This window comes from Solea senegalensis, linkage group LG8 (assembly GCF_019176455.1).
Source record: "Solea senegalensis isolate Sse05_10M linkage group LG8, IFAPA_SoseM_1, whole genome shotgun sequence".
Taxonomy (NCBI): domain Eukaryota; kingdom Metazoa; phylum Chordata; class Actinopteri; order Pleuronectiformes; family Soleidae; genus Solea; species Solea senegalensis.
The window spans coordinates 2233350-2260277 of record NC_058028.1 but is presented as its reverse complement, the minus strand read 5'-3'; the positions used below and the strand labels follow the sequence as shown (position 1 = coordinate 2260277).

At 39.5% G+C, this 26928-nt stretch overlaps 1 protein-coding gene across 2 annotated transcripts in view; it reads right to left on the bottom strand.

Moving 5' to 3' along the window:
- The window catches only part of lrfn1 (leucine rich repeat and fibronectin type III domain containing 1), a 173179-nt gene that overhangs the window by 6761 nt on the left and 139490 nt on the right, over window positions 1-26928 (bottom strand). For both annotated transcript variants that reach the window (XM_044031258.1, XM_044031259.1), the window contains exon 4: window positions 564-1960. In XM_044031258.1, the coding sequence (XP_043887193.1) occupies window positions 564-1939 (1376 nt within the window). In that variant the 5' untranslated portion in view covers window positions 1940-1960. The remainder of the gene's footprint in view (window positions 1-563; window positions 1961-26928) is intronic.

The following is a 26928-nucleotide window of genomic DNA, read 5'->3' as shown; positions in this document are numbered from 1 at the left end:
CTTAAAAGATGTGAAGTTTGTCCAGTGTGGGCTACTGTAAACACATGGTGGTCCAAAATGGTCGCCTCTGTAGACCTGACCTGAATATAAGAAGGGTACAAATAAAATTCACACCATCCATCAGTGGATTGTACACGTATTCAAAATTTAGTATAATTATTTTATCTTCATTTTCTACACTGGAGTGTTTAAACATCTCGGTCAAACTAACACAATAATCTGATTTATTTTCCTCCTGTCCAGTAAACATACTGATTGTTTACCATATCTGTGAATACATTAATTATTCATTGTACATTCAGAGCACATTACAGTGCCTTCTAATGTTAATGATATTTTAATTTATGGAAAAGAATTCTTCCTCCGTGTGTCACCCACACTTCCACCACGGGAGCTCTGCAGCTTATTTTTGGACACGCTTCATCATTTTTTTTTTTGCATCTTCGGTATCTGTCAATCTGCCGTAATAGACCGTTGTGTCATTCAGCAGATGGTCACTGCAGATGTCTCACCTTCCCTCCCCCCGTCCCCACATTTATCCACCTGCTCCCGCCGTGGCTCACCTGTACACCAGCGTATCATCCGCCGAGCTGTTGTACTGAATCTGGTACATCCTGATGCCCGGGATGTGGCGCTCGGAGGGCCAGCGGATCACGGCGGATGAGGAGGTCATCTCGCTGACCATCACCCTCCTGTCCTGCTTGTCGTAGCCCTTGGTGTCGTTGCCAGATTTGGAGGAGGTGGTGATGTCGGAGAGGCCGGGGTCCTCGCGCATGTGGCCCGTGTTGTTCACAAACAAGGGCAGAGGGATCATGTTGATCTCCACGGCGGCCGTGGCAATGCCCGCCGCGTTGGACGCCACGCAGTTAAACGCGCCGCTGTCCTTCAGCGTGGTGATGAGGATGTCGAGGGTGCCGTTCTCATACAGGACGGTACGGGAGCTGTTGTGCACCAGTTTGCCGTCTGGGGACCGCCAGTGGATTTCTGGGTCCGGATCGCCCACGGCTTTGCATTTGAGGGTCACGCCCTGTCCCTCCATCACGTAGGGCTTCGTGGCGAGGTGTTTGGTGATGAGCGGCGGCTCGCAGATGAACTCCTCCTCTTGTATGGACCAGAAGTACTTGTCCATGAGGAGCTCCGGCGAGGCGCAGGTCTCCAGGTCGTCCTCTCGCGTGAGCCGGCGCAGCCACAGCAGCTCACAGTTGCAGTGGAGAGGGTTTCCACCGAAGCTCACGACCAGTGTGGACGAGCTGGAGCCTTTGGCGTCGGACAGGACCTGCGCGTGCTGGAACAGGCTGTCCGGCGGCAGCTTCTGCAGCCGGTTGGATGTCATGTCCAAGCGCACCAGCTTGGTGAGCAGTGTGAACGTCCCCGCCTCGATATGGTCAATCAGGTTGTGGTCCAGCGTGAGCGTGTTGATGTTGGCCATTCTGGCGATGGCCTCCCACGGAAGGCTGCGCAGGTTGTTGTTGGAGAGATCCAAGTCTTCGATGGTGGCGACAAACTCGTCGAAGGAGGTGGTGGCAACCTGGTGGATCTGGTTGTTGCCCAGGATGAGGTGCCTCAGGTTGATGAGGCCTTTAAAGTGGTCGCTCTTTATCACGCTAAGGCGGTTCCCGTCCATGTGGAGCGCCCGCAGCGAGCGCAGGCCCACGAAGGCGTGCGGCGTGATCTGGCTGATGGTGTTGCGGGACAGGGTGAGGTGGACCAGGCTGGTCATGTTCAAAAAGTCCTTCTTGCGGATGATGGTGATGAAGTTGTCGGTGAGCCGCAGCTCCACCGTCTTGCGGTCGATGGTCGGAGGCACGAACAGCAGACCCGTCTTGGCGCAGAGCAGCGTCAGGGTCGGCGAGAGGTGCTGGCAGATGCAGCGGCCGGGGCAGCTGTAACCGTCCACCAGAGCTGCACACAGCAGAACACACAGAACCAGCCGCTCCATTCTTGATCCGATTCCAGGTTCCTGCGTGAGAGGGAGACAGGGGAGACCGTCATGAGGGTGAACGAGTAAAAAACAGAGAGAAAAGCTCATCTTTGCGCACACACCAATTAGTGGGTTAACCTCAGCATTTAACCCATGATTACAGTGAACTCACACACAGACCACGTGCCGGAGCATCGAGCAGCACTTTTCTACTCCCGGAGAACAATGAATTGCCCTCCACTTGACCACGGGCTGCACAAAACCATTTCCTCCCAGTTATGACCCCTGGACCTTTTCACGATAATCAACAATAACAAAACTGACAAACAAAGAAAAACGTTGATACATTAATTCATGAAAAAAAAAATTTAAACCCCCCCCTCCCAGAGATATTTGTTCACTCATTCATTAATTAATTAATTCACCGGAGAAAACACACTAACAAACACAAGTAGGAATATGCCAACTCAAAATGCAGAAAGGCCCTCGGTCTTCTTGCTGCAAGGCAACAGTACAAGCCACTATACCGCCGTGTGGGCCACCAGAGATATTTAAAACTTAAAAATATATAAAAACATACAGTCGCAACATTGAAAACAGAAACTGAGCAGATTAATATCTATCTAATATATATTTCTACTGAGTCCAAAGAGAAGAGGCGATCTTAGTTTGTGTCGCATTTTCAGTGCTAAAGATGTCTGAAGTTCCATCAGGTCACAAGGAGCATAAATGTTAATAATGCTTAATTAATGCTTAATTATAGTTAAGTTATGCTTAATTTGGTTACATCCTCAAACGGTTAATGTTAATGGAGTTATAATGGAGTTAACGGTTATTTCTGTGTGAACAGATGTAGCTTTACTTTGAATTAGGTATAAATTATTACCTTAATTTACCTTATTAATTTTTAGTTATGGTTTTTACTAATGTTAAATAATATAAACTTACTATAAAGAGGGAAACCTGTTCCACAAAAGAGTTTAGTAAATGTGTGGTTGTTTAAGGCTAAAAAACCAAACATTAATAAAGGTTAATAATGGTTAATCCACTCAGTTAGTAGCTTTACCTGGAATAAAGTATAAAAAAATTACCTTAATTATTATTATTATTGTTATTATTAATAACAATAATAACAATGATAACAATGATAATAATAATAATAATAATAATAATAATAATAATAACATGAAAAATATTTTCTATAATAATATTTTATTATAAACATTTACTAATATTAATTAAAATTTTAGTATCTACTTAAGGGTCATATGGAGCATTACTAAGGGTTAATTAATACTTAATTATAGTTAAGTTTGTTAGCTGACGTTACCAGTAGCTTCACCTTGATTAAAGTCTAAATTATTAACATAATTAACCAGAATAACATGATTAAATATTTATTTGTAATATGTGTTAGCAGTTAGTACAGCTTTAATTCACGTAACCTTATTGTAAAGTTGGTTTTTGAATGTTTCCTTCTTGGGTCACGTAAACACACTTTGAACAAATAAATCATAGCGTTTATTTCAACCTTTATTGTGCGAAAAACCCAGAGTCAGACTAAGATTGTTTCTGCTGCTGCTGCTGCTCCTGCCAGCGAGGCATCAATCACAAAATGAAATGAAGCTTTTCTGAAATAATGGTACCTGGAGATGATGAAAGGCGGCAACAGCAGCAGCAGCAGCAACAGCAGCAGCAGCAGCACACGTTCGTGTCTCTCGACCCTTTTAATGGAAATAACTGCGTCTTTTTCCACGGCTGCATCGCCGTATAATTCCACGATCACAGGACCGTTTCCCACATCAGGTGCCGCGTGTACATTTCCATCACACAAGGGTTTTTTTTTGTTTTTTTTTGCATTTCTTCCCTGACTTTAATATCGAGGTGGAGATTTAATGGTAGGAAAGGTTCACTTGTCTGCAGCGCTCTGGGATTTTTATGACCTTTTCATGCTCTCTGCTCCCCCCAGTGCTTCTGCGGAAGCAGACAGAAACCTGTCATGTAAATCACAGGAACAGAAAAACCTAAAAAGGTGAAAACAGCAGCAGAGATGCAGCTGGCTTGGTTTTTTTCTCTCCCTCTCTGTCACTGCATCCACTCCGGGGATCGTCGGATGATTCTGGGTAGTTTTTCCTGAGGATGTAGCGGTGATTCTGATTTGCCTTTAGATGTATTGATTTCACTCTTGAAGGGAACACGCCTGTGGTGACAGGTGTAAAAAGTCATCCTTCAATAATAACCATAATAGAGCCCAGTGGAGCAGCAGCAGCGGCGGCGGCAGCAGCAGCGATATGCTGATGTCCTCTCCTTTTCTTGGCATCCGTCTTCATCGCTAACGGCGTGAGCTTCACCGATGATAAGAATTCCTGTTAACTGAGATAAATTAAAGTGACACCTCTGACTTTTGTGGCTTTGGGAGAAAATGGCAGCGACGGAACGCTCACCTCGTGCGACCTCTGACTCAGGAGCCAATCAGCAGGCAGCCTCCTAACGCTGATTTGTCGCACGACGAGTTGACATAAAAAGTCAACGCACAGACGGGACTTCCGTGTCGGCTGGGCCAAGTAGCGCAGTAGAAACGTGACAAAATTGTGTCTGACGTTGAGATTCTCCAAATGATGTCACGTACTTGCTAGCGTCCAGACTCCACTGTACGACACTTGTTTTTAACACTAGTTTTACCGTGAAATGAGCTCCCGAGGTTAACTGTGAAACTCACCAACGTCTGTATGGTTGTTCTTCTCTCAACAATGCTTTAGTTAATGTAAAATTAAATACGGCGACTTGCAGCTAGCGCTCCCATCGCGCCACAAAGTCCTGCGGCGCATTAGACGCGACAAATCGCGCTCTCTGTGGTGAGATCTTCAGAATCGCGGACAAAACCCAACAAGTTTGGAGCAAAAGAGCCAGAGAAATTCCGATCATTGCAAACAAAAAGTTTACTTTCGAACAATTAAAATACAATAGTCGTGGAGGGAATCGGCCTTCGCAACGAGGTCCAGACCTTCTGCCAGCTCCTCCAGGGGATGATCCCAAAGGCCAGCAAGAGACACATGTATACTCCAGTGTGTCCTGGGTCGGCCCCGAGGTCTCGTCCCAGAAGGACATGGCTGAAACGTCCAGGAAACGTCTCATTCCATACGGTGAAGGGTTTCAATTCACGACAACGCTTTTTCTAACATTAAAATAAATCAATAAATAAAACTCCCAGTTTCCAGAAAAGTTGTGCTGCTTTCCTGCCATTAAAAACTAAAATCTTTGACTTGTTGAATCACTTAAATATTTATTTACCAGATAAACGTATAGAGAAAGAGAAGGATGTGTGGAGTTGGCCCTGCTATTACTATGTTATTACTATTATATTATATTATGACAATATTAGCTGGAAATGACAGTAGAAATAAGATGTTACTACTATTATACAAACACCATAATAAAACGTTTGTGTTTTAATTTTCATTATTGTTCTCATGACCAAGGACGGACACCAGCTTCTCTGCTACTACCCCGATTTTTACGCGACTACGTAATCTTCCCAAAATTTTAATAACACAGTTATGTGAATATGTGGACTAGGGCCCCTCACTAACAGTATATCATGTTTAACTGTATCTAGAAATGAACAGAAGTGGACACAAAATCGTGTTTACAATAAATATACTGTAAGAAAAACTGAATAATATACACATTTCTCTGTTTCCAGCTCCTTCTGTGGCTAATTTGAGTCTTTACATCTACAGTTTTCTTCCTCCTCACTGAGCTGGTGTTCACAGGGTTTTTTTTATTTCATTTTATTATTATTTTTTTCCTCTTTCCTCCACATTGTGCCCACAGCAAAAACATCTAATACAAAAACAGCATGAATATATATCCCTGAACTCGACTTGTTTTGAAGGAGCCTGCGGCGAAATTGATGGAATATTTTAAATACCACATGTCAAATTTATAAAAGAAAAAGTAAAGTGGAAGTCTGTCTCTCGTCTTATCTCTCTGTGAACGAGCGAGAGCGCACAAACACGCTCACACACAAGACGACTTAGCTAGATTACGCTAACAGGAGTTAGCTAGTCAGCGAAGAGATTAAGTTAACTGTTCATGATTTCTGTCACAAATTCAAACTGTGACTCAGAAAAAGAATAAATATGTGATTAATTCATGTATTCATTGAGTTTAACACTTAATGTTTGCTAGGAGAAAAAAATGATGCTAGTTATTTGATTAGCCTCATTAGCCTTGAAATCTTTTATGTGATAAACATAAAAAAACAACATATTTTTAATGAATAAACACTTTCAACCTGTCCTTAAAACTTATACAAGCTGGCTGCTTTTAGATTAAACTAAAAACTTGGGGTATATTTTATTTGGTGAATGTGTGTCGAAAATTGGATGTGGGAGGGGCAAATAACTGGATAGAAAATTCACTTTTGGCGATTTTGAGTTGTATACGTTTTATGTTGCTGTGCCTTTAAATCTCTAAAGCAAACCTTGATTGTTTTTAATTGTGCTCTATAAATAAAGTTGACTTGACTTGTTTGAGAATTGATGTTTAAAATATATATAAAAAACATTTAAATCAAGCTTTCCATTCAGTTTTTCTTTATGTGCAGATGTAAAATTTACATAAATCACGCTGCTATAAAGTTAGCACTCATCAAATTCTCATATGGTTTATTTGCACTCTTCATTTCCAGTGATAACAGAACATTTAAAGCAGCGGGAGATTCTGTCGAGATCAAATTTAATCAGCACTGACAGAACAACACTGAGTTTCACTGGACTGTGTTTGTAAAACAAAACAAAACAAAAAAGCCCAGAGAAAAACAAACCCTGAGCGTTTTATTCAGCAAAACAACATTAAAGCGAGATGAAGATACGACACGAACACAGTTGTTGTCTGTGTTTTAGTCATTTACCGCGGCTGAAGCTCTTCCTCTTACAAAGACACGCGCCGGGTGGTTTCACTGTGTGAGAGAATTCACACACAAACCCCCAGAGAGAATTTATTTATTTAACAACACTCCTTCCTTTATTGTTGGCAGCGCAGCACGTCTGCCTCGTCCAAACAAAAAAAAACAAACCTCCAAAAATATTTCTTTTACTAAAGAATGTGAGGGAGTGAAGACTGTAACAGGGTTTCACTCACAAGCTTTTTTAACGACTCAATACGTGACAGCCTACGTGGATTTACACCATAAAATACTGTGATTTCAGACGCAGAGATTAAGTAAATAATCTGTTAAAAGTAGGAGGTTAAAAGAGCTGAGAAAAATTTAGCTAGAGCTGCACAATTAATCACAACATTAGTACAATATTCAAGCAAATACCTGATAAAAAATGAAATTTGGAACAAAAACAGCTTTATGATGAAATTCTACAGGAATTTAACTAGAAAAATTGTGTCTTTCATTGTTGACAGACTCACAAAAATTAATTTTTGCCCCTAAAGACGGCAGTAAACACATACAATTGATTAATTTTGATTGTTGTTTTCAGTTTTTCAACCCAAAATATATCCATTATGTACTTAATATCTGCTGGTTTAATCGGAATGTGAATATATACATGAGAAAATGTGTTTTTTATTGTTTTTTTTTTCCATTATAAAATGAACAATTTTGAATGTTGTTCAACCCAAAAAAATCAGTTTTAGCCAAAAGTTCAGAATTAATCACAAAATTATCAAAATTCGAATACGACCAAGTGCAATATTCAAGCAATTCTGCAAGAATTGAATGAGAAAGTACATTATATATATTTGGATTATTAAACTAAATATGATAAAATATCTTTACGTCAGGGACTTACTCATGAAGAAAACATGAAGATTAATGTGACAGAAATAAAGGAGTCCTTGTTATCATAAGGTTATTTTTTTGGAGTAAAGTCAAGTTTTTCCGTAAAGATTTGCAGACGTTGGCTTTAGTTTTGGCTTAAACGTCAGGATTATGAGAAGATTTCAGATTAGATTGAACGTTTCTGAACATGAGTGACCTCACATGTTTACTCTGACGGAAACTGGGTCACAAAGCTGCAAAGAGTTTCTCAGAGGAGCTTCTGTACCAAAGCCTCGTCCTTCTGCCGCACCATCAAGGAGACGCTATTGATCTCAGGGAGCGGGGGGAACTTTGTTGCCACGGCAACTCTGGCGTAAAAAAAACTCTGGTGGCATCGCATTAAGACGAGGTTGAGCTGAGCCGCCTCGTCAAACCCTGATGGTGGACGAGAGGGGACGAGGGGGGACGTGAACACATGACGCGTCTCTGAATGAGCGAGTGAGTGAGTTAAAAACATCAGCTCCGCCTCACTTCTCCATTTCTGTTTCACTGCGTCACAAATCGTTACGTAGACAACAGGAGAGAGAGCGCGAGGCGAAAGCGGATTTAAGGCTAATGTTTGTGTGTCCAGTCTGTTTATGGATTATTGACACGCTATAATAATAATAACAACAATATTATTATTAGTATTAATATTAATATTAATATTAGTATTAATATTATTAATAATAATAATATACATTTATATATTCAGTAGATATATTAAAAAAAAATCAAAAAAACAAAATAGTCCATGTTGCACAGAAGTCACATGACACACAGTGAAGATGAGTCAAGTGATTTATAGATGATAACATGAATTGTGACAAAAATGAAGCGACAATTCAACTTATTTTAGAGATTAAGTTAGATATGAATTAACTGTTCATGAATTCTGTCTAAAAATGCTTCAATCATTCAAACAGTGACTCAGAAAATAGATAAATATGTGATGAATTCATGTATTCATTGAGTTTAATACTTCCTTAATGTTTGCTGTGAGAAAAATGATGCCAGTTATTTATTTTTTCAACCTGAACCTCGTTAGCCTTGGATTATTTTATGTGAACAACATAAAAGAACAACATATTTTTAATGAGCAAACTTCACTTCAAGGGTAAAAAATAAAAATGTGTGAGAATTGTAGGGGCTGTTTACCTTCAACCTGTACTTAAAACTTATATGAGCACAAATAATCTTTATGTTTATCATAAATGTAAATATTATAATGTAATGTAATATTTTTAAAAGCACAATAACGCAGTGCGTCCAACAGAGTCCAGAGACACGTGGACTAAAGAGACACAAGGATGTGAAGACGAGACCATTTTATTCTTGTGTTCATCAACACAGAGTTCATATTTACACGCAGTATAAGAGTATATTTATGCATAAAGTACTTGTATATTTACCAAATATTAACACACACTCGCCCACACACACACACAGACACACACCTGTTATCCATACAAACAAACACACACAGAACAAAAGACGAGAAAACAGTGTTGCACCAAAAGAGGAGAAATGTGTTAAGAGCTTCTTATACGAACACTGACAGAGAAGAAGATAAAAAATATAAATATAAAATATAAAATATAAAAAATAACTAATATTTGTATAAAGAAAGAAACAAAGTCAACGTGTTTTACTTCTTCCTGGTAAAAAATTCACATTATATTAGGTTTCGTTCACAGAGACACGAGAGTCAGCGTCGACGCACAGCTGAAAACTGACAGATGCTCGTCTTTGTTTGTGCCTCTGCTCCTGTTTTACATTTTAAAGACGAACAGAGACGAGCAGCTGCTACGTCGATAACGCGGCGCAGGAAGTCAATTTGTACTAAAAAACAAACAAACAAACAAACAAACAAACAGTTTGCTTTTTCAGTTTGAGCTCAGATACCTAACAAAAAAATAAAAGATGTCTCCGGCAGATTAACAAACTCAGATTCTCCTCATAAATAAAGTCATAATAAATCCCAGAAAGTAGTGGAGCTCAGATAATCTCAGGTTGATTTATTTCATCTGAAGATTTTATCTAATCTAACAGTTTTCCTTGATTTTGCCCAAGTTTTACAAACACGAGTTTTTGTTGCCGGAATATTCATTTTTGGGAATATTGGGGATAAGGAAGTGAGGACATTTTGTCAAAGTGAAGACATTTTAGCTAAGTTAAGACAAAATCAGGACAATTTTTTAAGTGTGGATATTTAATCTAAACAAGGACATTTGGTCAAAGTGAGGACATTTAGTCACCCTGACCTGAGAATGTAACTGTTGGCGCTGGTTATTTTGGTTTTTTTTCTTAATGGAAACACAAAAACATACGTTTGAACCAAAGCAAACAGTTCCAGTGTAAACTCCAGTGGATAAAATAAATCCTGTTTCCACTCAGTTTACTTCACTGTTATTATTGTGAATGTGACATTGAAACTAAATCAACAAACAAAGTCACAGAGTTTGTCTATTTCTTTCTCCAGGAGAAACATCTGCCCAGAGCAGGTGCTCTCTCACCACATCTCCTCGACATGACAACGTCAGCTCAAGCTGTAAAAAGCCAATTAAACCATGCAGGCGAGGAACTGTGGAGCTGCCCTCGTGTGACTCTGTCAGGAAACTGGAATAATTATTGACAGGCCGAGTTCAGCGGAGTCAATGTCGTCTCCTGCAGTGGACGACCAAACCAACGCTCACCGGCCCCCGGGGGGGTTTCTGTGTGTGTGTGTGTGTGTGTGTGTGTGGGTGGGTGGGGGGTCCAGTCGTAAACAGCCGGATCATTTGCATACTATAATTATGTCTGCACGCAAAGATGCTCTTCTCAATTACATCCCATTTAAAACTTTCAACGAAGAAGAAATGAGAAGCGCCAACTATTGCAGCTCCATAAACTTTAATTGTACGAGATTTTTCTCTCAACAAGATTACATTATAATACACACACACACACACGTCACCGTGGTGATTGTTTACCTGATCGCCTTTGTAAATGAACACTCCACACAATAGCTGCTGTGATATTTACAAGAAAATCAGTTCATTATGAAAAGATTGGTAAAGTTTATGTTTACTGTCAAATATGAATGCATTAAATCTAAATTTGTACTACTGTTTAAGTGAAAAATGACTTTTATTCTGACAATGATTGACTCTTGTTCCTCGTTTAAGGCACATTATAGTCTGAAAGTGACCAGATTCAAACAAGCTCAGTGAGAAACTTTTGACTTGTCTAGCAAACATGTAAATCTAGAGCCACTTTCAATCTATAATGTTCCTTAAAATCAGGTAAAAACAGACCAAAAACTTGGTTAAAAAATGGTTAAAATTATAAAAAAGTTGTACTTATCACAAGCGAAGAGAGTACACCATGCAAGAATTTTTTACATAAAATTTAAAATCAATTTTTTTTTCAGCAATCTAGTTTTAAAAGTTCAATTAAGCCAGGTTAAAGTTGTTAATCCTATTTACAGATTTTTTTCTTAAAACAAGAACATTTCAAAATAAGAACATTGGTTAATCCATTCAAACTGTGTTTTACAGTGTAAGAAAAAAAATCTGGAAGTTGGGTGAGTAAATTTTGCGTAGCTAGAATATTTAAAACTAGCTTGTGTACTTTCAGATGATAAGTGCCTTAAAACGAAGAAAAACAGACCAAAAACTGGCCAAAATTTAACAAAGTTGTACTTATTTTCTTGATTGAGCTGTTTAAGAATTCAAACTTTTGAATTTCTTTTATTTGTACACAAATCCTAAGTATACACTGTAAAAACAGAATGATTATATAAGCAAATATTCTTAAATTGACATACATTTTCTTTTTTTAAGTCCAGCAAATTTTAAGTAAAATAAGCTTTGTTTTTTGTAAATTGTTCCTTTTTTTGCCTTGAAATCATCAAAGTAATCTTACTTATTAAACTAAGGTTTGCATGAACTTCTGCTCCTGAGTTGTGTGAATTAAATGCGTCAAATACAGAAGAAACATGAACAATCACAGATTGATGTGTGTGCAAATATAAGAAATTCTAAGTTATAAATACTTAAATACCTACATGGCATTCTTTCTTTACTTGTGATAAGTACAACCTTTTATCATTTTCACCATTTCTGTCCAGATATTGGTCAGTTTTCCTCGTTATAAGGCTCATTACAGTCTGAAAGTGGCTCTAGATTTACAGTTTAGCTTCAAGATTCTAGACAAGTAAAAGTTGCTTACCTTAATGGCATATTATTTTAGTTAAAACAAGAACATTTAACTCAATGTAAGAATATTTGGCTTCAATCTGGTGGGGCTGTTTTTGCAGTGTAAATCAAATCACTATGAGACTGAAATGTGTCTTAAAACGATGAAAAACTGGTCAAAAACTGGTCAAATATACAGAAAAGTTGTTCTTTCCACACAAACTTACATCTGCACTGCAAAAACTGGTCATTAGAATTAAGCCACATTTTCATATATTGACATTCATTTCTCGTTTTAAGAAAAACAATCTGCCAACGGGTTCATCAAGTTTAGAATAGTTTGAGTAGAATATTTACTGGAAAGACTGTAAAGTTCCTTAAAAAGAGGAAAAGAGAAGAATTTACACCTCAGAATTTCACACACTAATTTGTGATTTTGCTTCTGCAGTTAACACATAATTGATCCACACCAGGTGTGAAAACACAAACCAGGAGCAGCGGGGATTTGTTACTGGTAATTAAAGCTTCAAGTAAGCTGTAATATCTTAATAAGACACATTGAGAGATTTGTGGTTTTTCTATGTTTTTCTACAGTGAAGACTTTGCTTGCCATCATTATTTTTATTTTAAGATCAATTTTCCAGAAATGAGGCTTGTTTTACTTTCTTGAAAATCAATTTTTACCGGGTACAACACACCTATTATATGTATATTATATATTATGTGCTTTAGTCACTATAGGAAACAGTTAAAGCAAGGCTCATTTTTATAGATTTCTTCATTTTTGGAGCCATTTCAGGAGCAAACATGAACAAATCCTTTAGCACAGACACACACACTTCTCCTGGTAGCAGTTCCTTCGCTGTCACATTCCAACACGTTTCCTGAAGTTCAGTCAACGTGTTTTTGTCAGAAAAGCAGCAAAAACAAATAAACAAACAAACACACAGAGCTGCGAGCAAACACCAGCAGGTCCAGGACAGTGATTCTGAACGACAACACACTCCTTTTCGGCGGATTTTTCTATTTCTGGTTTAAATCACGTGAGAGTCGCTGACAAGAATTGTTCATTACAAACTGTAGCAGCACCATTGTCTCCGTCTCTGTGCGTGGATTCTCACACAGGTGCTGACAGTTCTGCTGTGGCCTGACACTGGTGCACGCTCATTTGTCCTCTATCGCTTTACCCGTGGTTTCATGTTATTCTCGTCTCCTTGTTGCTGAGCATCTGAGCCGAATAGACCCTGTGAAATGGAGCCTCGTGGAGCCACTTTGTGTTACAGTTAAGCGAAGGAATCCTCTCCTGCGTTGATCCTGCTTGTGTGTCAGGTTATTATGTATTCCTGTTCTGTTGCCTGTGCCACTGCAGACTCCAGTGAACGTGGATCAAATGGCTGAATTTAAAACCCTCTGACCAGTTCATTTAAAGGAACCATGTCTACGTTACATTTGGAGGGATGTTCTTGAACCTTGAAGGTACAAAGTGCAAACAATTATCAACATTCATTAGTTTAGTTGCATGTTCCAGAACAGGGGTGTCAAACTCATTTTTGTTCAGGGGCAATTTGATCTCAAGGGGGCCGGACCAGTAAAAATAGTAAAATAATAGCATAATAACCTATGAACAACAAGAACCCTTTTGTTTTTTCTCCTTTGTTTTACATTTACTGAAGGATCATTTTACAAAACATGAAATTTCTTGAGAAATATAAGTGCAATTTCAACAATATCAAGCCTAAATTTACTATTTACACAGCACACTGGATCTATAAAAGGCACAAACATTTAGTCACGGGTATCTGGAGCATTTGACATTACGTTTAGATTAGTGTGAAATTTTAACCATTTCATCCTGTGGGCCGATTGGACCCTCTGGCGGGCCGGTTCTGGCCCCCGGGCCGTATGTTTGACACCCCTGTTCTAGAACCTATGTAGCCTTCAATTAGCATAAAAATCAAAAAACGCTAACTGGGACTAACGCTGTGTTCATGCCGAACGCAATTCGTCGAGTTGCGTCCATTGTGTCTATTGCGCCGTGGGATCAAGGCCTTGGTATACTCGCATGTCAGGGTCCTGAAGTGTCCCACTTCACCATCGGGTGGCGGTACAAGTCTAGACACAGGGAATAGGACACATTCCTATCAAAGAAGAACAGAACGATGCTAGAGCTCCCTCGGACCTGTCTGAAATTTTACGTTACTTCTGTTTAAAGGTGACATTGAATGCTTGTATCACACATATATGTTAGTTATGGAGGTCTACTTACATATATTAACTTGTTTTCATGGTTATTAACCTCCTAATCGCTGCAAACGAGCCGATCAAAATATCTCCTCACTGACGCTCTCATCTGCCGCGCTGTTTCAGACCAAAACCACACCCCCAGAACGTGGACTGTGTTGTAATTGGCCAGCCAACGAGAGCTTTCCCACTGTCCTGTGATTGGCCAGGTACCTGGAAGTGATGTAATAGATAGGCCAGCTCTCAGATACACAGCTCCCCCTCTGGCACGGTGGATGCTCTGCATCTCAGCAGCTACAACGAGAGTAGTTCTTCTTCTTCTTCTGCGGTTGAATGTACGCAACCGGATGTGCCCGGACTAGTGCCCACACCAGGAGGCGCTACGGTGGTGAGAGGAGTGGTGAGGATTTCTGATGACGACATCAAATTAAGGAAGTGCCGATCCGCTTCGCAGAGCCCAGGAAAACAATACAACACTATTTTCTCAGTAGTGGCTGAACTGTTTGTTCTGAAACTTTAGGGTTTCATAAACGAGGTAATGACGCAGATACACACACAAACGCAGCGTTAATTGGAGCTTCCGGTCTATGTGGCCTTTAAGTAAAATACTGCAACTTGCAGCCAGTGCTCCCATCGCATCACAACATGTACAAAATGATCCTGCGGTGCAATAGACTCAATGGGCGCAAAGCGGCAAATAGCGTTCAGTGTGAACACAGCATTATAAATATCTCAGTTTTGAATGGAACGCTTTGAAAGTGTCTACAACAATTCAAGATTTTCCATTTGAATGACTCTATAAAGTCATTCTGTGTCTGTCTTTATGTTTTTTAGTGAATTGTACGTCTATGTTGTTTTACCACGGGATTAACATCCCTAGTGTTTCCCTGCGATTATATCTCGTGCCACCAGCAGGTCACAATTCTCCCTCATCCTCTCACATTATTATGTATCTAGGATGAATTTATTGCCAGTGGCGATGCTGCTGCGCCCATGGGAGTACAATAGCATTTAGCTCAAAGCTACAGTGAGCAGCAGTAATGTCTGCTCCACTGTGCACTCACAATCACAGGTGATGAAATCAAAAGGTGTTTTTCCCTCCTTTTATGAACAGCTACACTTGTGAAGAGGACGTGAATACCCCGCCGGGGAGGCGTGCAGCGTTTTTTAAGACAGTCGCTAATCGAAGACATTCATCATGTTGTACCTGCGTGTTCAACCAGAAAAGTGAAGGCACAGCATGTGCTTAATATGTAGCTGCCTGTACACAGCTGCCTGAGGGACTCAAACTCATTATAATCACACGACAGACGGTGTAAATCGAACTGTATATACTCTGTGTGACTCGGCCTGACTTGTAAAACCAATACTTCTTTGAATCCCGACTGAAACCTGAGAGATTTCTTTCGTTGAACTGATGTCTACAGGATTTAAAGATGATCTTTTGTGACAAAAACCTTGCATCTTTAAACGTAAGGATGTACAACGTACCGGTACTAAATAGGTATCATGGTATGAAAACACGGAGACTGGGAGATGGCGCAGAGACAGAGAGACACTGGAAGCTACAGCGACACCAGAGAAGCCACAACTTCAAAGCAAATTCAAATTCAAAGAGGTGAACCTGAAAAACAGTGGAGCGCCGCTCTGCACGCAGTGCTGCACTGTCAAACTGGGCGAAACATTTCAAGGACAAGCACCTGTTCAAAGAGTTTAAAGAGTTTAAAAACCAACAGGTGATTAAATAAAATAATAAATAACTCTCTTTTCATTATTGGATTCTGAAATAAAACAATATCCCCATATTCCCATTATGCTAAATGTGTGCGTGTTACTAAGTAAAGTTATCTTTAAACGTTAATTTGTTCTATTTTCTATGTTTTTGTGTTAAAATAAAGAACAATATTGACTTTTTTGTGTATCGTCTGTATTTTGAAAAGTGGCAAAATTCATGTTGGTACCAGTATCGAAACAAAAAAGTTGGTATGGGGACAGATGAGGACAGGTGAACAATGAGGACAGGTGAGTGATGATGAGGACAAGTGAGTGATGAGGACAAGTGAGTGGCAGTGAGTGATGAGGACAGGTATGAGGTGAGAGTGAGGTGGTGTGAGTTGGCAGGTGATGTGGTGTGAGGACAGGTGATGAGGATGATGAGACAGGAGTGACAGCAGGTGGTGATGAGGGACAGGTGAGTGATGAGGACAGGTGAGTGACAGGTGAGTGAGGACAGGTGATGATGAGGACAGGTGTGAGTGATGAGGACGGGTGAGGATGATGAGGACAGGTGATGAGACAGGTGAGAGTAATGAGGACAGGTGAGTGATGATGAGGACAGGTGCTGAGTAATGAGGACAGGAGTGAGGAGGTGAGGATGGTGATGATGAGGACAGGTGAGTGATGATGACAGGTGAGTAATGAGGATGAGGTGAGTGATGATGAGGACAGGATGAGTGAATGAGGACAGGTGAGTGATGATGAGGACAGAGTGAGGTGAGTGATGAGAGGACAGGTGAGTGATGATGGGACAGGTGAGTGATGAGGACAGGTGAGTGATGAGGACAGGTGATTGACTGGTTTCTCCTCAGTATTCAAAACCAGAACTCCAGAGATGACGTATGTGCTGTGCTTCATCATCTATTTCCTCAAAATTAAAACATAATTTACAAACTTGAAAGTGTAATGAACTCATTATAAAAGTGATATTAACTATGTTAAGTAAAATGTTATTCTGCAATGCTTTGGCAACAAATAAAGCTACTTTAAATATTTAAATAACTGAAGCCGCTCTGACAGAATTCCTTTAAGTGTCGAGTTTTCCACACAGACCAAACCAAACACAGACGACCCCATTCATCATTTTCCAAGTCAAATACAAACATGCAGTGGATATCGTCTTCTTTGTGATTAAAGTATCGCTTAATTAGGAAAAATCTATTGAGATTTATTACCTACGGGATCCCACGTAAATAAATCTGCTGTTAGAAATAATGAAAACTTCATATAGCTCTAATTGATACAGAGGGCACCGGTCCAAATCCACTCACGGCTGTGACGCTTCCGAGTGTGTGAGGCAACTGCAAATACATGTGATTCATGGGAATAATGGACCAAAAAACTCTAATCTGTCACACTTCACAGGAGGCAGCGCCGAAAAAGAGAGGCAAGTTCAGGCAGAACTTTTGTTTATTCAAAGAAGTATATTAATAAATGCACCACAGTGCATCTGAGACTCACTAATCTGCTCTCCAGGTCAAATAAAGCACCAGGCAGAGGCCATGCAGTCACAGTTCACATGGCAGTGAAGCAGTAAACACACACGGGATGTGGATTTAACAAGAGCGCCATTTGTACCACACCATGTGCCAACGTGTCCTGACGGCTAAGATAAATAATCATGTGCTGCAGCTGCTTTTGTACAACTGCTAAAAGCTTGGCTTTAATTTGCACATGTGCATTTTTTTCCATCTTAACACTTTGTGCCGTTGGAGAATATAAAACACTATGAAGGAGGAAACGTTACATTTAACTATAATTATAGTGGAAATCCAGAATAAAACACTGAAATGACCCAAAGACCCTTTTAGTGTGTTCAAACTCACATATTACATTTATGTGTTGGCTATTTCTCATCAGGAAATCGCCGTAAATGCATTTCCTTGTATTCTTTGAGCCCTGAGTTGTACATGTACAACATGAACAACAACAACAACAAAAAAGGAATTTAGTCTCATTAAATAGCTCGCCATCATCGCCCTTGTACGGCCTGCGTATGCACAAATTAAAGTAGAAATGAAAAAAAGCAATTTACAAGACAATGATAGATAAATAAATATATACAGTAAAGAAAGAAATAATATTCCAAGGAGGTATAGAAAATAAAATAGTCAATCCTAAAAATGGTGATGTCTCAGTTTAACACAGGGATGTCCAAACATCTTTAAACAATTAATAATGCTTAATAATCATTTTTTTAACCAAATCTAAGTCACGCAGGAGTGAAAAAAATTTAAGAATTCTTTCATATTTGGAGTCAGATACATCAGAACATAACAGGAAGTGAACGCCTGAATCTGTCACGGCTCGGTTACAAACCCGAGATTCTGGTTTCAAAGCACAACGTCTTACCAGTTGAGATAACAGAGAGGACACATGACCAGGGACGATTTTCTGTCTCAGTCCCTTCCTGGACATAAATAATGCATTATAAAACCAAGCTGCAGACCCTACAAAATCTGTACAAAACAAGACAACGCCACCTCCTGGATTGAAATTGTTGGTGGTGAAGGGAGCATGTGCAGTGAGTGTCTACGCAGAATCAAACTGGATTCAACCAGATTTGTCTGTGCACTTGGATGAAGACGTCCAATCCAGAATCCAAGTAGTTTAATCCAGTGGTTTGGAGGTCATGCCGACCATCACCAACCAACCAACACCAACTAACCAACCATCAACAACCAACCAACCAACAAAAACTAACCAACCAACTCCAACTAACCAACTAACCAACCAACAACTAACCAACCAACTCCCACAACCATCCCAAAACTCCAACTCCAACCAGCAACAAAAACCAACAAACAACAACTAACCAACCAAACAACTAACCAACCAACACAAACTAACCAACCATCAACAACCAACCAACTCCAACTAACCAACTAACCAACACCAACTAACCAATCAACAACTAACTAACCAACCAACCAGCCACCCACCCAACCTACTAACCATCAACAACTAACCAACCAACCAACACTAACTAACCAATGACCAACCAAAAAACACCAACCAAACAGCTAACCAACACCAAGACACCTACTAACCAACCAACCAGCAAACAAACACCAACCAACACCAATCACTACAAATAACCAACCAACACATCTTTGATCTTTGTACAGCAGGAAGTTGTTCACAGAAAAGAATAAAAACAAAAACTGGGTTGAAGATTAAGAAGAAAACACTGGTAAAAAAAAACACACCAGGGAAACAAAGACAAACTGGCAGGGACTGGTTGACTGGGTGAAAACAACAAGGACAGGAAGTGGGTGTGGTCATATAGATGGCGGGAAAATTAAACAGGAACAGGTATCCGTACAGAGTTCACATGGACAGAACGAAGCTGAAATTGAAGGGTAGTGAAATGTATGTAACAGTTATGACCTGACCTGAACTGATTCATGTTCATGTTCAAAAAAAGACTCATTTGCATAATGTTCTCTATGAATGAGACCCTCATTTTTCCATTTATATCAGCACTTTTGTTATTTGGGGAAATGAGGTCAATGCCTTTACACCATGACACGTCTGTACGGTTAGTAATTACACGAGCGGCTGCAGACGAGCTCAGGTTGCACTTTGTGAGTCTCTAATGACAAACCTGTCAGGCCTGTTATTTGAGACTAAAGGACAGATTAAGCTCTCTCTATCAGTCACATAATTATTCTTATCTATAATTTTCAGAGCTGTGCAAATAACACGGAATTAAGTCGAGTGACTAAAACAGTCAATGCTACTTTACCAAGGAAAATCAGCGCTGTGAAAAAAGCCCCTTTACCTCGAAAACTCTTATTCTTAGATACCTTAGATTCAACTTTAAGTGAGGTAAATGAGACACAAATGCAATATATTAACAAAAAAGATGAAATACTAAAATAAATCTCTGTAAAAAGAGAAGTCACCTGTTTCTAGACACACACAAAACTAATCATGGTGGCGTTTGACAGGCAGAAGTACATGCAGTAATGAGAGGAACTTCATTATCACTGCGCTTGTTTAGTTTCTGCCTCTAGTTAATGACTAAATTTGATAAATTAGCCGCACTGAGCTAAATTGCTGCCTAAAAGCAATCAAGATAGAAAAAGAAAATCAAGCCTGAAGAAATTAAAGACATGGAAGAGGGCTGCGTGTGATTGAGCTCAGAGTGCTTCCTCGTCTGTTTTGCTCCCTTTTAAAAAATGTGAATTTAACTCGAAATCCCACATCAAGCACTTTGTGCAGCGTCTCAGAAAAATTGCTTTATAAATAAAACCGGCGCTGCTTTGGACGTGAACACTTTGTGTAAAGTTTCAGGATCAGTTCCTGGGTTCGCGGTTTGATCTGAAACTCCGAGGGCAGCGAGCTTGTGATTTTGTTTTCCAGTTTCAGCCTCAGCTCTGGACCTTCATCCTGCAAAGACTTTGTTTATTTTCCAAGTGTTTGCGTGCGTGGGTATTCTCCGGGCGAGCAATCTTTCATCTTAATGATTCACAAAGAAATGAATACTTTACTTACTAATTAGTGGAATACATAACAAAGAGCATCATTTACATAAACCCCATTAAAAAATACCTTTAAACAGATGGAATGTGTATTCTATTCTTCCAGCTGGCTCTCTGGGGACAAACTGGAAGTAAGAATATAGTGATTAACCACCAGGGGGCGACTCGGCTGGTTGCAAAATACAATAAAATCAAAGAGAAAATAAAGCTTCTAACTCTCACTTGATTTATAATGTCAGTAAACATTTTTCTGAGGAGTTAATGGTCCCAATCACTAGTTTCAGCTCCTCTATAAAACATATTGTCAGTTTTGTAAATTATGTTCACATTTCGAGGAAAAACTGTGATAAAGTACGGCAAAGCAGGAAAAGGAGCGGTCGACTAAACCAACCCAAAACAATCAATCTTTAATCTCTCTACAGCACTTTTCACACAGTTACAATTGAACACAACGTGTTTTACATCAAACAGACAGGTCTATACAACCTCTGCCTCTCACTTGATTTATAACATCAATAAACATTTTCCTGAGGAGTTAATGGTCTCAATCACTAGTTCCAGCATTTCTCCAACCAAACATGATTCTGTTTTGTCAATTTTGTTCAACTTTAGATGAAATAAAGGATAAAATATAGCTCATAGCAGGTAAATTAGCTTTTACTAGTGTATTAAGCACTAATGAAATGTTGAATTTTACATTTTGTTGTTTTGTTATTTTTCGTTTTCTTAGTGTAATCAAACAGTCATGTGCCAATAAGAGCCAAAGACTCTTGACTTTTAATGACTTCCTGTGTAAAGCTTTACACTTGGCAACAAAATAGCGTATAGTTGTTATTCTTATTAAAAAAAATATGTATTTACAATATCTTTCATTCTATTAGTTAACTCTGTTAAATAAAATACATGTGTTTAATTTTAGTTGAGTGGACACCAGTGTTTAGTTGAGTGTTGCACCTTTAATGGTCTACAAACCAACTAACCAGCCAACCAACACCAACTAACCAGCCAATCAACACTAACTAACTAACCAACCAACACAAACTAACCAAACAATAAACCAGAACCTACCAACAAACAAACATCAACTAACCAACATCAAAAAACCGACCAGCCAACAAACTAACCAACCAACCAAACACTAACCAATGTCAAACAAACTATCCAATACCAAACTCAACCACTAACCCACCAACACATCTTTAATCACTGTTCAGTTAAAATGCAACACCAGGAGCTTTACATAAACATAGACAGTATTTTACAACAAAGGAATGAAGGCTAAAGTCAATCGTACACATGAAATCAAGCTTAAAGGAGCTAATTAAAGACATGAGGGTGATTTTATTGGGTGGTGTTGAAACTGCTTTATAATCATAAAAGCATGTGAGTTTTTTTTCCCCTCAGTCAAAAATGTAACCATCAAAATCCTTGCATCCCTGCGTCTAACAGGTGCAACACTCAACATACTGAATCTCACCAGGAGAACGCTCCATAATTTACTCAGAACATAATCCTGGACAGCTGGAGAACCTGCTCCACGTCATTATTGCACTTTAATGTCGGTCTGTCCGTGCCATTTAAGCCATAACGCATGAGGAAGAAGCTCATCGAGTTGCCAGCTCCACTTACAGCATCGCTGCCTCACACGCGGCGGCTGCGGCGGCAGTGGCGGCTCCTCCCACTCCTCACTCTCTCTCTCTGACGCCGAGCCAGTGCAAATTACAGTAACAGCTTGGACGTGAGTATAATCTCAAGTGGTGCGAGCTGGACGCCGCGGTGAGGCGAGCGGGCAGATGGAAGCGCCGGCTCTGCCAGGCCTCTTTAGTGGCTCCCACTCTTCTCCAGCACGCGAGACAATGGAGGAGTGGTGGCTCATAACCAGCGCCTCGTCTGCCACTATCATGCGGCCTCGCTCCACGGCGCTGTATTTGGTAAATGACACGAAAGACGGAAGGCTGGTGTCACGGCCTCGTTTAGACCACGATATGAAATGAGCCACTTAGAAATCAGATCATAGAGTTGAGGGGAGAACAGTCTATGTGTTGTTTCTCTGCGCGGCTGGTGGTAAAGGCCTTACCCTTGAGCTGCGGTGGAGATTTATAAATAGCACTTTAAATAAACCCCCTTTATTTGCATAAATAAATCATAATAATCACACGGCGATGGGAGTTACTCTCACCACATTGGGAGAAAAGCTTTGATTCCCGTTGAAAAAGCACCATATATTATTCATTAATGTGACTCCAGTGAGTACGACGTGACTTTCACTACGGCACTCGTGTGTCTGAGCATATGACAGCCATACAATATTCATACAATATACACAACAGAGCATAATTTACTGGAAACTAGTCAGTGGGTTTTGTTTGCCTCGGGGGGAAAACTATGTAATCATAGTTATAATTTAGTTTATTTTTGCCTGAATGAGTCTAAAGCTGAGTCCACTCAATGAAACATTATTTGTTTGCTGTGTCATTCATCTGAAAACAGTCTCTAAACCAGGGCTCTGAAACGCAAATAACCCACTGAGCATCTAGTCTGGCCAGTCGGGGGCCAGTCGAGCAAACTTGTGGGGGAAAAAACAACTGTTAAAAGCTTAGAATTATATCATATTCCATCATGATATCGGAATAAACATGCTGGTGATGATAGATAGTTCACAGAACTTCAAAATAAAAGCGTCTGCATTGATATGGAACCACATAGAGTTCACAATAAATATGTTTGTTTGTATGATATAACTTATGACTTGAGCTAACTACAGAGCTAGACCTATCTATCTATCTATCTATCCATCCGAGCTTGTTGCTGCTGCCAGTCTCAACAACAAACAACTCACTTCCTGTGTGCAATGCGGGAATGTCACACAATTTTGTTTTTTATATGTGTTTTTATATGAATTTTTGCCCATTTTCCCCGAGCTGTGCAACAAAAACAACCATTACATCGTCTGTCTATTAAATATGTCACAAACATAACACATCCTGTCCCTATTTCAAAGTAAAAGCCTTCTCGCATTTCATTTTTCTGACTCCATCCATTTTTTCTCCCCAACAAATCCAATACACTGAAGAGTCCTTGTATTTAGACAAGTAAAGAGGAGTGTTTAAAATATTTAAAAGTATATTTTAAAATAACTTTCAAGGTAAAAGCCTGTGTTGAATAACACAGCAGAGAAACCAGCCAACGAAACCTAGAGAAATGTAAGCAGAGAAGCTTTTTGGTGGTTATGGATGTTTATTCAGATTAAAAGCTTGACCCTTGAGCTTCGAACACCACAGTAAAAGCTGCATGACTACGTTACAGTAATGGACATTTTTAACAATATTTAAAAAGTTATGTACTATGTTGTTGTTTTTTAGAATAGAATTTGAGATTTCCCCCCCCTCCCAAAATGATCCTTCGCCACCTTTACATTGTCCGTCTGTCAAACATGTCACAAACATAACACTTCCTGTTCCGGTTTCAAAGTAAAAGCACTAAAAGCATTCCCCGAAACAAACCTTTATTGTGAATTATTTGCAGGATTAATGTGGCTCCATACTGAGTCCTTGCATTAAATTAAAGAGGAGTATTTAAATGTATATTTTAAAATAAATGTCAAGGTAAAAAACCTGTGTTAAATATCGCAGCGGAGACAGTGGCCTCCGACTCCGAGAGAAAGTGTTTTTCAGATTAAAATCTCGACCCTTTAGCTTCAAACACTGCGGTAAAACTTGCATTACAGTGTTTCTGTAGCTCTTATTTTGAAAGTTGTAACGTATATTTTCTTTTTTAAATTTAAAAGTTATGCACTATAGTTTGAAGTGATTAAAGCAGCCATATTTATCTATGTCTCTTTTTGGGAGTAGAATATTTGCCTGTGTTAAATACAGCAGCTGGAGAAACCAGGCCTACGAAACCTGAGCAGAAATGTGAGCAGAAATGCATTATGGATGATTTTTTTTAGGTTAAACACTTGTCCCCTTGGCTTCTAATTTGCATTAAAACGTAATTGCACCTCTTATTTTGAATGTTTGACCTGCAGGGCTTTATAACTGCACAACAACACGGATGAGAGCGTTTCCTGATTTGCAAAGAAATACTTTTTTTTTGTTCACAAACACTGACCATGTTATTCTCGGTCATTAGTGTGAACTGAGCCTTAAATTCCTCCCAACTAACGAGGATGTTAATGAAATGAGGTTGCACCTCCACATGACGCTGCACAAACGTGTGTACGTGTGTGTGTGTGCGCCAGAGAAGTTCAGACAAACCTTTCCTTGCTTCCTCTCCTTGCTCCCTAGCGCTCGCATCACAACAACAAACGGCACAAAGGAATCAAGACTCACAGAGGCTCCGCTCTGAGTCAGCTGTGTGTCGAGATGAGCCTGTTGAAGCGAGTCAGTCTTCAACGCCGAGTGCATCTGCACTCACAAAAACACATCTCAGCGTGAGGAAGAAAGAGCCGAGACGCCGCCGCCGCCACGCTCACAAACTCCCCCTGAGCAAAGCAACCGTTGCGTTTGAATCGTCCTCGCACGCAGGCAGGCGCGTTTCATTTTTGCCTGATTGTTGACACTGACAATGTTAGCGGCTGGAGACGTGGATGATCTCGAGTGTGCGAGACTTAATTTCTGGAGCTGCAGTGATGACGATGTTAGCATGGCAACATATGATGTGGAGCCCAGGCTGCCACTCGACACCGCCTGTGCTTGATATTCCAGGAAACGTTGAGTGCAAGACGTGGATTACTTTGACAAGAGGAAGTCGAGCACAGACCACAGGACGAGGGAGGAGAGGGAGAAGATACTCTGCTGGAATTCTGAATGCGTGTGTGTGTGGGGGGGTTATAACCTGACCTCCTCCTCACGCGGAACACATTACACGCCAGTGCTGGTGAATTAATATTCTGGAGAGGAGGAAATTTCCTCAAGCACAGGTCCGGAACATCATAATGTCTAACAAGTCTTACGGTTAAGTGCAGCACACTGTGTATTTTCAATATTTATACCAGTGCCTGTGTGTGTGTGGTCAACAGCTGACCTCCGCGTTACAGAAACAGTAATGAAATATGATATTTATTGCCAATTTTCACACTGAAATGAAGGCAATTAGTCAGAGGGGGGAAATAAAAAGATTAAAAAAAACCCCAATGCAGATGGAAAGTAAAGTGCTTAATCTGTAAATAAACAGGTAATGTATTCAGTGAATTAAACTAATTAAATTAAATTGAATAATCTCTTTGCTTTTTCTCTTCTCAGAGTTTCTTATTTTTCTCTGATTATCAGTTCACTCTCACGGATTGGCTGAGTGGAGTCATGTGATGATTCATGTTCTGCATTTCCTGGTCCTCTGGTGCAGTCAAGGCCAGAAAAACGGAGTAAATTAAAAACAAAACCTGGAAAGAATCTAGTGGAAGAGGGTCCAGGTCCAGATCCGTACCACAGCCCAACAATGAGTACAGCTGGGTAACGAGAACCTATTAAACTCATACTCGCTCGTCACTGGAAAAACAATAAATCTGCGATTTATTTTTTCGTCGATTTGCCACTTTTAATCTCATAAATCGGCAACTTTATTTTTTCTTGTAGATTTGCCACTTTTAATCTCATAAATCTGCGATTTTATTTTTTCTCGTAGATTTGCCACATTTAATCTCATAAATCTGCGACTTTATTTTTTCTCGCAATTGGGTTAATTTTTAATCTCATAAATCTGCCACTTTATTTTTCTCAGAGATTTGCTACTTAATCTCATGCTGCTACTTTATTTTTTCTCAGAGATTTGCTCAGATTGCCACTTTAATCTCATAAATCTGGTATTTATTTTTTCTCAGAGATTTGCCACTTTTAATCATAAATCTAAGTACTTTATTTTTTTCGTGAGATTTGCCAAATTTTTAATTTTACAAATTAATTTTATTTTTTCTCAGAGATTTGCCACTTTTAATCTCATAAATTCAAGTACTTTATTTTTTCTCAATTTGCCACTTTTAATCTTCATAAATTCAAGTAATTTTATTTTTCTCTGTAGATTTGCTACTCTTTAATCTCATAAATTTATTTTTTCTCAGCCACTTTTAATCTCATATGCGACTTTTTATTTTCTCGTCGATTTACCACTTTTAATCTCATAAATCTGCGACTTTATTTTTTCTTGTACATTTGCCACTTTTAATCTCATAAATCTGCGACTTTATTTTCTCGTCGATTTACCACTTTTAATCTCAGAAATCTGCGACTTTTTTCTCGAAATATTACCCCCTCTCACGGATCCGTGTTTTGTTTTGTTTTTTCATACTTAATGATACTAATACACATCGTAAATAAGAGTATTGTGAAGTATTGGTAATATCCATCCTTGCCTATGAGAGACCTGTGGAAGACACTACTTACTGTTTAAGCACCATGTTTTTCTTTTTTTTTACTTGTAGCACCATCGTTTAATGAAATGAAGTGTTTTGTCGCGTCTCTTCTTGTACTTGAACTCCACGACTGAGACTGAACAACACTCCAAACAACAGCTGGG